We start from the raw sequence: 12611 nt of genomic DNA, 5'->3' as shown, positions 1-12611 counted from the left end.
AGTTGCATCAGCATAATCTCCAAATTAAAGATATTAATCCATCCATCAATTAAGATATGGTTAAAATTCAAACATTATTACTGGTCAGAAGTTTCTTTGACAATATCTAAAAGTCCAATGAGGACAAAACCGTTTTACGCGTCAGATGTGTGCTACACCTGGTAGAACCACCACCAGCCAGCTTCTGTCCTCTTGTAATGATGTTAATCTGTTTTACACTGGCGAATGCATCCCAGTAGTTGCTGAATGTGCAGAAAATATCTAATGAATGAACACAACTTTAATTACCTTCATGTGTATGAATCACCCAGCAAAGCAAGGTGCCACAGGATTAGTATGCAATATAAAACTGTTTGTTCTCATTAATGTGAAATTTACTTTATATATACAAGCAAATGGGAAATGAGTTTATGTTTTACTGACTTTGCCAGGGAAAAAAAGTTTAAATCATATCTGATGAGGTATAATTAAAGAACAGAAGGTTGATCGCAGGATCCTTTCTGAGAGGAATGTAAAATGTTGCTTAAAAATTCTTCTTTTTCCTTCTGTGTATTTTTGAAGTACACAGAAGGAAAACACACAAAAGGGAATCACACAATACAACTTTAACGTCAAGCAGACTAACTTCATCAATCCTGTTCTACAGTCTGACTGAAATGTGATATTATTTTACAGTAGAAGAAGACGTCTAACATAAAAGTACATTTAAATTGTCTATCCCATGCATTTGGAAGCTAAGCAGGCCCACAGCATTACAGATCCTCCACCTAATGCAAACATTTCCACATAACCCATCCTTCTCAGGACGTGGTAAGGCCCGAGCCTTCTCACTCTTACAGCAGCCAACACAACTTGGAGCACTTACTGCTGTCTTCACTGGCTCTTTACTGTACTTAAAGGAACGACTCTGCAGTAAACGACCTCCTTCAAGTGCTTGTGGTCGGTTTGCTGCTTACGATAATAAACAGCAGCAACTTAATATTGGAGAATTAATTGCACTTTACCATCCATTAAACAAAAGCTTTGAACCGGCTGTCAGGATTGCAGCAGCCATCTTACTAAAACACTAAAACCACTCGTCCAACAGCAGTAAATGGAGTATTTTCAGCTCGGTGTGAATCCAGCTGTTCTGTGACGACCTCAGAGAAGAGGAGTGATCAAACATGATGAAGACCAAAGAGCACAGCGGAGAGGTGAGAGGGAAAGCTGTGGGGAAGTTTCTCACTAGGCACTGTTTACAGTTTGGCAATTATCTGTTTTCAGATGATGGATCAAACCCACAAAAAACACAGTGGAAACGCTTTGTCCATCTGAAGTGAGCCAAGCACACTTTGGAAGAACTGAGGTGGGTCAATCTGTTTATCAAGCCCTTTCATGGAAGAAACGTATTGTTGAAAGAAAGTCCTGTTTAAAGTTTGCAGCAAGTCATTAAAACTGCAACATAATGTGGAATTAAGGATGTTTTCACAACTGTTAGTCTGATAGATTTGGTTTCATTGAGGACCAAAATTGCAACATTTTCAGCTAGTGAGGTTTGCTTTCACTCGGCATTGTGTCACATAAATAAAACTAGTTGAAAAAACAGTTCACCCTCCTCCCCTGTGGTGGCGCTGCACCAAGAACTACTGAAAGGAACAACACAAAAACCTCTGAAGACACTGAGCGCAATTTTCTTCCTCACAAAAAGCAAGCAAAAATTTCTCATTATAGCGCTAGAATCTCATGCTTATTTTAGTTGTATTTACCCAGAATGCCCTGCACCTTAGTCTGCCTCCTGCTTTTGGCGCTGACTCTGGCCCGCTTGGAGTTCATGTATGTGTTCAAACCGCGGCAAAATTCACTTTAACCAATCCAAGACTACTTTCTGTAGACAGACCAGAGTTCACTTCTCTGGTCCATGTCAGAGTTAAATTGTGCATTCACACCTCCCCAAACAAACCAGACTTTCTAGGTAAAAAGCTACAGTTTGATTAGAGAAAACTAAACTGGTGTTGAATGCAAATACATGCCACACTTTCCAGAATTTTATTTGTAAACTTAATTTAACCAAATAAAATACCTTGAAGTTGTGAAAACACATGAAAAAGTCCAGAGGTTATGAAAATGTTTACAAGCTATTATTCGGTACATTCCATGGTTGTGCTGGAGAAATTTGTTGTTTCAGTCTCAGGACACTCAGTCCAGCAGGTCAGGGCTGCAGATTTGCTGACGGACATTTTTTCATGCTTCATATCAGCTCACCCCTCCTTGCTCCATAACCTCTGATTTTTAGAAAGACCAGAAAACTCCCTAATAACTATTTATCTGCTCTCTGCACCAGTTTTTCTTTTGCCTAAGCTTCCTGTATGACTGTTTCATAACTTTGGATCCTGCATGAATTAATTTGACGCCTCATAAGCTGCCTCTTTTTTTTTTTTTGGCGCTCTGTTGCCCCTGCTCTTCCTCGGCCGGTTGTCGGGATTCGTGGCTTGTGGGAGAATTCCCTGGTTAGATTCTCCTAGCATTATCCATTCTGCCAGCACCCTTGTTGAACACCTCAGCTTGTTAGCATGTGTCAATCAAAAAGCCATGCTCCTGCGAGGGCAAAGTGGAAAGCTGAAGCGGTTATCTGCTTCCTGCACAGGACCCTGAAAAGACTGAGCAGATACTGGAGTGTGATCGCCCACTTTGACCTCCGTCTGCTTCCAGCTTCTTCATTAAAGGCGCATTCCACCATTACGCCGCTGTCCTTTCGTCCTTCACCTGCTGCCGTTTGTTTCAATTCGGCCCTCATTAAGGAGTCGTGCTCTCAGGTTTAGTCGGAGCAGGATGAGCAAAGATCTTTATTTAATTATGCAGTTCATTAGGAAGCAGGTCCATTTCTCTTTTTTTTCCTTTCTGAGGGAGTAGCTGGTGGCTAATGTGGAGTTCAAATGGCCTGAATATGGAGATTGCCCCAAATATGGATTACCATTAGCTGTTAGCCTGCCCTTCACCCCCCTCATTCGCGTTTATGTCTGCTGTGTAGCCTTTTGATGCAGTATCACTCAAGCTGGAGTGTGCGCTTTCAGTCAGTGTGTTTGTTTGATATTGTTCATGGACTGTGAAATTGAATTTCCACACTCGGGCTGATATTGGAAATAATTTCATATCCTCTGCAATTTTCTTGCTCGGTTTCACCTTGCGGCGTGTTTAAAACATTCACTTTGACTCGGTGTCTTTTTCTTTCCTCCCTCTGCTGCAGAGTTGATACAGCAGCGGCGTTAATTTGGGCCGTATTTATCCTTAAAGCAATGCCGCTTTCTGGATGAGTCGTTTGCTCGCCCCCACACAGTGCAGCCTGAGCCACCAGCCGCCGTCTTTTGCACGCCGGCCATCACCATGACAACATGGCCGCAGCTCCTGGCACAACAGCCCGCTTTTGGAGCTGATGATATTGTCGTAGCAACAATGAGATGCTTTTATGTCCCTTTGAGGAGAGTAGAAAGAATTTAGCTTTTTCAGGGAGGGTCAATGTACTCCTGAGATCCCAGACAGGTAAAATTAATAATAATAATAATAATAATAATAATAATAATGTGAAAGAAGGAAGATAAATGGCGATCCTGGATTTGCTCCTTTGTAAATGCCAGCTAATTATCTAGCATTGCGGCTAGTTCAGTTTCCCAAGCAGCGCTACAATATACTGTCTTAGAAGCTTTGTGGTCAATTTTAAATAAACAGATTCAGAAAGCAACAGCTGTTCTAAATACAGTACAAGGTGCAGCAAAACTCCTCCATCTTTTGCCACTATTTGAGCTGTCCTAGAGTTCTAACAATGAAAACTACCAACAACAAAAAAGCAGCTCACTCAGGTTACCATTGGTATAGCTCTGTGGGTTGTGATGTGACCAACAACAGCTGAAGTCTGTGACCTCTTGAACCCATCCATCAGCCTCTCAGCACCAGCCTTGGCCTCTGACACATAAAAAACGTCCGCCAGGGATTGAAGGCATTCAGCTGGGAACAGACAGAGGTACCAAATACAATGACATGCCCCAAAGTTGGCATGGATGAGAGTAAACCCACATCAGAGTGGCTAACCACATGGACATTAAGTTATAAATGTTTCGAGTGTCCAGACTGAGCCGTCTGTCACTGCCTGTATATTAAATTCTTACCCCAACACATCCTCTTACTGTCTTTATCGCATTCCCACCTGTTTCAGGTCCAGCAAACTCAAACTGTCCCTACCAGCACCCACACATGTTTTCTAGTGTGGCAGTGGGCCTCAGCTGACCGCCTGGCAGTCGCTGTGAAGCTGGCGCCCTTCTCGCACAGATGCCAGGTGTTTTGCTTGGCCATCCAGAGCTGCTGGGGTTGAGTTCGGTGTCAGGGGTGTTGGGTTGCTTAGAAATGGCGGCGGGAAAAGATGGAGGTAATATGTTACACGTCCCTGTTAGCCTCGCCGCTTGGCTGAGACGGAGCGCCGCAACGACCCAGGAGAAATCAGAGACTGCTTGGCTTCTCAGAGATGGAGAACGGAGCGTGATGTATAGCAGTCACGGCCATCTGGGGGGAATCTCCCAAAAGCAGCTGAAACTTGAAGTTATGAGACGTCATTACTTTTCAATTAGCCATATTTTCTTCGCTGATAGATCTGCGTGTCAAAAGCAATTCTCAAGACAAACGGCCGTAGTTGTTTATGACCGTGAAGAGCATAAATCTGTTCTGGTTTAACGGCGCTGCACAAGTCAGAAATCTACAGGATGACTGGACCCCTACATGCCTGACTCTGAAATAGTATGAGAAAGATCGTAAATCAGCAAAGTGAAGTAAATCAAGCTATACGTTCTGTATCAACCTGCTGAAAGATCTAATAACTACCATTTTCAGTTTTTAAAGAGAAACAGGCCAACAGAATCACAGCTCCTTCACTTTGCTCAACAATGGATGCGAGTTTCTTTATTGCTTCATGCCAGATCCACCCTGAGTGTTCATTGACAAAAATCTCAATTTCAGTCTAATCTGAACACAGATGTACAGCTTTTTAAATTTCTTGCAATCTTAAGTGTAGATTAATCTTAGTATTGCTTAAAAATCAAATGTTATTAATGAGAAAATCTCCAGAAATCTCTCTGTTCTTTTAATGTGGTGGATCGCTAAATGCAAAGGTTAAGAATTCATCCCTCACATCGATTCTAAGATGCTAAAAGCAAGATCTGCAACCTGTAATATGTCAACATGTTTTAATTAGAAATGTATGGCACAGTTTCTATCCATTTGTTTTGCACTTCTGCTTGAGTTAAACTACTGCATAAGTTTCCATTTGCACTCAGAAAGCTGCTCTGTGCATATCAATAAGCAACGCAAATCACTCCACTGCACAGACTTAATTTTCACACCGACTGCAGCTTAATTTCTCAAATCTCACATTAATCCACAGAGCTGTAACAAACAGACAGGACACCTGACTTCCGGCCTCGTTTTCATTTTGCTGCGGCCGTCATTCTGGCGTGGATTAAATCGGGGGGTGAAGACAAAGTGGAGCCTGATTGGAAAGTCACTGTAGCAGCCAGCAGTGTAATCCATCCACACATTCCTTCCAGAGAATGCCAAACAGCTCGCTGAAAATGAGCTGCCGACCTGACTCCATTAGATCTCCGCTGTGTCTCTCTTCGCTTTCTGTCGTTTCGAAAAACACACACATACAACACACACACACACACACCATTTCTCTGAGCCTGCCACCAGCTTCATTAGCGGGAAGAAATGTCCTGCTCGTTAAGGCGAAGCAATTACTGGCTAATTGAGAAGCTTTTGCAGTGCAGATAAATTTGCTTTCTCGTTCTCTCTTCATAAATGTGCATTTTGACCAGTTAGTACATCTGGATTTCTATCTTTAAGTCACATTCTACTTTAAAGCAGAGTGTTTTGACGCTTTCCCCTGCAGCAAAAAGTTCTTGCTGCATCCTGTGGATACCGAAAACATCTGACACAATTATTTTTTTTTTTTGTGTGTGTGTAATTGTTTATCGTCAGCTTGCTGAGACAGTTTGGGGCTTCTTTTCCGGCTGTGTCATCCGATCCAGAGAGAAAAAGACTTAATGGGGACTTTTACCCAGTCATTTTAATGTTCCCTCTCCTTCATTATGCCTGCTTTTCCAGACACAACAGTCAAACTGACACAACTTACCAACTGCCTGCCCTTCTCACTCCGCAGCCTGACTTTCCATTCCTCCGGCTGCGATTCTCTCCACCACACTCTTCCGTCTCCTCTTTCCATTCTGTCATTCCTCACTCCCAATTCTTAGCAATCCAGAGATAAGCTCTGTGATAGGGAGAAAGTCGGAACACACACAGACACACAGCCAATCTTTTTTTTCCACAAATTGGAAAGATAAAACTCCACTGGAGATAAAGTAGATGCAGTGAAATCTGATTTTTTCCTTTGATTCCCTTTTTATGCTGACTGCAGAAGCACTTATTCCACCTCTGCCCTGCAGGGGGCAGAACCCCTGAAAGCCCCACTTTTGTGACCTTTTGCCCACAGCCTTGCTTTCCTGCTCCTCCCCTGATCCTTTCCTCACAAGCCAAGATAAAACTATTCGCTGAGTAAACCGACCTCAGTCCTTCCAACAAGTTCATGATTTCCCCTGTAAACAGCAGAGATATGTGACCTGCCCCCCTTCCCCCCTCCCTGAGGGAGTGTTTTCCTTACGAGCCTTATCTCAGCCCACCCCACTTCACAGGGACGTGGACAGAGCTGGTGGGGTTGGTGGGGGGAAATCCCTGGGTGTTTTTGCTGCGAATCACGCGTCAAAGAGGAACACAGTGGGCTTTGTTGGCCCCGGCGCTGGCTTCACACGAACTGAGGTGGGATTTTTCCACAGCAGTGAAAGAAACACATGAATTGTTGAGATGCCCTGAAGGGACGAAGGCCTCCGAGTGTCACTGAGGACAAGTCCGGCCTTATCTGTCCTCTTCTGCAGACTGCATGTGAAATTTTACTTATCCAATCGTGAAGCTGTTTCATTTTAACTCACTTTAACGTTTTGTCACTTTTCATCTAAATGGGACCAGAAAAGCACCTGAAGGACGCCCACTGTACTTTGCAAAAGTATTACAAAGTGACATTTAAGCCTGTTCTTCTTATTAATAACTCAACAACGGCTGCAACTTAGTTATTTTAGTAATCGAATATTCTGACAATTAGTTGGGTAAAAAGCTAGCACATTCTGCAGATTTTTTATTTAGGCATTTTTTTGTACAATATTAGAAATGCATTAAAATATGCAAATAAATGAGTAAATTTTTTAAAATAAGAAAATAAACATTTTATTGCTAAAAATCAACCTGTGAAAAGTTCAGCCCTTGCTGCTGACTTAATACATTCTAGGGCTAATCTTGACTACTTTTTGGATTAACAGATTAAATTGATAGAAATTTAATCCGTTTCTTTTTAGTTTTCTAAAACTGCCACTTGAGTTTTAGAAAAACATTTTTTTTCCATCTTAAATGCAGAATGTTTTTAAATTACTGCTTTGAATATGCAGTTCTTTCAGCGATTAGTCTTTTTTGAGTCAGTATAATCCAGTAGCTATTGATCAGTTACTAAGTTAGTTGACAATTATTTCAAAACTAAATGGAGAGTGTCTGTGAACATAAATGTTAAAGTCTTACAACATATTCTTGATTTGATTTAGCTCTGAACTTTGACTGGGCCAATCTAACACAGGAATATGCTTTCATCTATACCAGGGGTCTACAACATGAGGTTCTAGAGCCACAAGTGGCTCTTCTGGGGTTGAGTCAGGGGTCATAATGTGGAAAAAGAGCAAATTAAATGGTTGGTGTGAATACTTTTACTCAGTCGGATTTGAATCCTGTGTTTAACTAGAAAGTGGAATGTCTTGTTTCTCTTCATCAGGATCATAAAACCTTCAGCACAGATGACGGGAGCAGCTGTTAAGAGTCACTTAATAACACTTGAGTTCTGTCAACACATTTCCTCATCGCTTGCTGCCATTGTGTTCACATCTCAGACAAGCAGCTTGTCAAACAAAACACTGATAACAGATGAATCTGCGAATTCCTGGACCAGCTCTAATGACTTTAATGTAATGTTTCTGTCAGTGGCGGTGCTTAAATAGACGGGATTATTGTCATTGAAGAAAGATTTCTATTTCACTACTAACACACTTTTCATGCGGCGCATAAAAGCCGGCGTAAACTTTTCTAAGTAACCTTGTTGTTCCTCATCTGTGTCTTTTCATTAATCCTACATATTTTTAATGTAAAGTTTCCGTACATATAATTTAAAATTCTGGAGTTTAGTGCTTTAGATATTTTGTATATTATAAAAACCCTTGAATTTACTGATGATTTATTCACTTATAATTCGGACTATAATTCGGAAATATAATTTCCTTATTTAAAAAGGTAATTGCAGAAGAAAGTGGCTGTTCAGAGTGCTACATTCAAGCATATTAATAGAAAGTTGAGTGGAAGGAAAAATGTAAAGTAGATTTAATAATCATAACCTTGGAAGAATTGTGAAGTATTGCTCATTCAATAGTTGAGGGCGCTCACATCTAAAACAGGCTACAACTATTAAATCAAAACCCAGGAGTCAAGTTTTTATTATCGTCAAATAACAGAAATACTTAAAAAACAATCAGTGTTTGTAATATTGTAGAAATAATCCAATGTATTCTCAATATTTACATTTTTAAATATTGAGAATGCATTGAAATATTGAGCCTTTGCTGCCCAAAGTAGCTGGAAGACACAATTTAAGTCATTTTTTTACCCAACATGAAAGGTGGATTATGTGATTTTGGTGTCCAGCAGCCTCCACCCTCCCTCCCTCCTACTTCTCCTCCTCCTCCACCTCTCCCCAGCTCCACAGAGGCATATTGATGTGGTGTGAGGAGGTTAAGCCTTCGGTTTAGTGTCCGTGCGGCCGTGACATTCTGCCTTGCTGGTCTGTAATTGACTCATCGGTGTGTGTATATCAGCTGAACCTCTGCCCACCTGTGATTGACAAGTCGTTCTAATGCCCCAGCTCCAATTTAGAGTACCTTGGGTATTTTCTCCTCTCTGTGTTTTCTGGCAGTTTCTCCTACACTTGATGCATATTTTCCCTGTTCCTTTTACGGTTGCTCCCGGCATTTCTCTTGCTTGTTTTGTTTTCATCTGCCCACCCTGCGGGTTCCTCCGTCTGTTTGCTTGTCAGTCTCTTGTCTGCTTTGCTAGCTTTCTACACCGTGAGCTCTGGTTTCATCATCCTCGGGTCCTGACACGGCGAATCCTCTTGGATCCACAGTGTCGGTTCGTATTAGTGGACTGCTGCAGTGTTAAAGTTACGGCGCTCTGCAGAGACCAGCTGGGGGTCTCAGTTTCTCTGGAAAGTTTGTTGCTCATGTTATAGGCATGCTGCTCTGTCTTTGGCTGGGTTTCAGCTGTCTTCTCCTGGACACACACATGCACACACACTGAGCATATGTTGAGCCTCCCCAGCGACTGGACCCTGCTACAGGAGCATTATCTATTTAAGGCCACTAACTCTGTGGATTAGATCAAGATTCAGCTCCATAATGGCCAGTCTGGTGCAGCACCGAGTGTCAATTAAGGCCCCCGTGTGACACACAGACACCCCCGTCAAAAATAATGTGATCTCACTCACACCCAGATGTAATCACAACGTAAAAGGCACCCAGGCTTTTTTCAAACTTTCCGACTTTAATTGTATTTGCAGCGTTTTCACTTTTTCCCTCCAAACTGACATTTACGTCATCTGGAAAAAACTGGTCCTGTTCCGATTAAATGACTGCTGGCAGAAAATGAAAGCAGGTTTTAGTCATTATTAGCGTTACAGCACATGATTCAGAGAATGTTCCTTCGTGCTATTTGAAAGTTTTTGTCATTGCGTCCAAATAATTATTGCTGCTTCTTCTCATTAAATTATCTTAAAGCTTCGGATGTGATGAATAAACGCATCTTCTCTGAAAAAGTTCAAGGAAATGTGTTTTGAAAACAGAATGCAACAAGAAAGAATGTTTAAAAATGATATTTTTCTATTTCCTGTCTTACTGTAACTACAGTTTTGTGACACTTATTTGTGTCACAAATGCATAACAACCCTTTACTTTTAAAAACCTTTGGCTGGTCCTGGAGGTCACACCAGATGTTTTGTTGTCCAAAAAAATTCTGTCATATTCTATTTTTACTCATCAATTTTTAGATTATATTGACATATGCTACTCAACTGCATTTATTTTTATGTAGTTTAATTAATATTGAACAGATTGAGTCCAGACCCCACCACACATCAAGCAGATTAACACATCTAACCCAATAGCTATGAGCAATGAAAACTGAACTTAAATTATGAAGACCTGACCTGCTGTGGTCTGAACACAAAGTCTCACAACTTCCCCACATCTGTAGGAACAATCTGCACTAGTTTAGAGTGGGTCTAAGAAGTATGAGCCCAATCCAACCCTGTTGATTAACTTTAATTAGAGGCCCCAGACTGAATGAAACCAGTTTTTTCCCCTTCGTTTAAAAACAAAAAAACAAAAATCAAATACGGAAAATACAAAAAATTGGATACAAAAAATTCTCTTTAAAGACGGACAGAAATATTATGAACCACATTTTACATGGTGTTTTACTAATTTCCATCTTTTTCATACATAATTATTGAATTCTCTGTTTTTAAGCACATTATGAACCAAAGCACCTCGAAGCACTGAGATCACACACATTTATGCACGCTGAGAAGCATGGCCCTTTTCAATTATGGTCAACCCCAAACACTGCAGCTGACTCGCTTCACATACCGTCACACTTGTAAAGACACAATAATGTAAACCCCATTTCCTGTTTAACCCACACACAACCACAACCACCTCCCCTTAATGATGAAATCACTTCATTTGCTCTTCTGGGCTCCGTTTTGTATTTTCTTCTTTTCATGAAGCAGTATATTTAAACAATAAATCTGGCCTGTGAGTAATAAAACCCAGAATGCAGTGGATATATTAAAAGACATTTACGGTTTTGCATCTTGTATCATCTCCATACATGTCTTTTTTTTTCCGTTTACCCGTTTGTAATTTCAAGTCTTTTGTTCCGTCAAATACATGCACAAGCACCGCACACCTCCCTCTGACAACACATTAATAAAACAGAAAAATAGCAGCTTCCTCTGATATGAAAATGAGCCGTCCAGTACTACATTGAAGAAATTGTCACTGTAATTGCTCTCCGACAGCTGCACACACATTCACACACGCACACACAAATATAATCTTTAATTGCCTCCAAAATGTTTGTGTCAAGATGGTGTTGCTAAGATAATGGCTGAAGACCGTGTGGCCCACACTAATGGCATTCCCGCTTTTAGCGCTTCACGACGGCAGAGAAATCAGCAGACTCTGTCAAATATTTAGAAGCGTGCAGTTGCTTGTTTAGTTGTGGTGAAATTGTGCATCTGGAAGCTTGCCAAATCATTAAAAAACTTTATCTCTCCACAAGGAAATCTCGAGCACACAGAGGCATATCAAGAAGATTTTAATAAATGTACTGACCGAATCTGACATTTCGTTAAACATGTATTTATTTATATAAATAGAGGAATTTTATCTCTGATTTGAAAAATTAGGATAACCCAAAAATATCTACTTTTAAAAGGCATAATCACATGTTTATATCCAATATATTGTTTATATAAAATAAATGAAAAGTAATTTAATAGCACCTAAATGACAAGAAATAACCTCAGCTTCCAATGGGTGTCCCATTATTAATATTTCTCTGACAATAGTCAGGAATGTTTTTTGTTGATTAAAAAAAGTGTTGGATATGTTGGTTTATGGATATTTTGTTAAAACACAATCTACCAACAAGTTATGATCCCCATGAATTCAACATTATAAAAGAACGGTTGCAAAAATTTCCAAACTTTCAGCGCTTCGCTTGCTAATGTTTCAGGAGAGAGAGAAACAGCCTGACTTTGCAGTTTGTTTCCACCACGGAGGAAGAATACCTGAATAACTGCAGCAACATTATGTGCCAGCATCAGCATTCACAAGTACACTTTGTTCCATTTGTGCACACTAGTTTCTATATGCCGGTTTCACACCTCGCTCATACACAAGCCCAGCTCCTAGAAATGTTTTGCACATAACACTATCACTGTTTTTGATTTGGTCAGTCAGGTGTTTTTATTTTTAAACAGACAACACAGATGAGTGAAATGACAGCATGAAATCTGATATCACCGGCCAGAAACTTGGCTGCACTCCCTCACACTTCGGCCAACTTTCTCGACCGAACATGTGCAGCAAATGGCAGTTGCCAGTCCATTGTCTATTGTGGATCAGCTCAGTTACACCCGGTCTCCAACATCACCACAGGCACCCTCACACACAAACACTGGAATGGCATCACTGTTCGTCGTGCTTTTCCAGCTTCAGCCTAATTATCACAGGACTGAAACGATCATGAAAAGCCCGTCATGGTTTCAGAGAAGCAAACCCCTTTCGTCAACCTCAGAGAGGCTGACATTCGCTATGATTGAAAGTCACGCTGGGACTTTCTGTCACACTTGCGTAGAAGATGGATGTAATGTGGGATAGGAAGCT

General features: G+C 40.9%; 1 protein-coding gene across 1 annotated transcript in view; it reads right to left on the bottom strand.

Moving 5' to 3' along the window:
* Window positions 1-9243: 9243 nt before the first annotated feature.
* LOC116716306 (integral membrane protein GPR180-like) overlaps window positions 9244-12611 on the bottom strand; it is a 7801-nt gene continuing 4433 nt past the window's right edge. Inside the window, exon 10 of the mRNA XM_032557226.1 lies at window positions 9244-9432. Within this exon, the coding sequence (XP_032413117.1) occupies window positions 9244-9432 (189 nt within the window). The remainder of the gene's footprint in view (window positions 9433-12611) is intronic.

The sequence above is a fragment of the Xiphophorus hellerii genome, chromosome 24 (genome assembly GCF_003331165.1).
Source record: "Xiphophorus hellerii strain 12219 chromosome 24, Xiphophorus_hellerii-4.1, whole genome shotgun sequence".
Lineage (NCBI taxonomy): Eukaryota > Metazoa > Chordata > Actinopteri > Cyprinodontiformes > Poeciliidae > Xiphophorus > Xiphophorus hellerii.
This window is presented reverse-complemented; position numbering and strand designations above follow the sequence as displayed.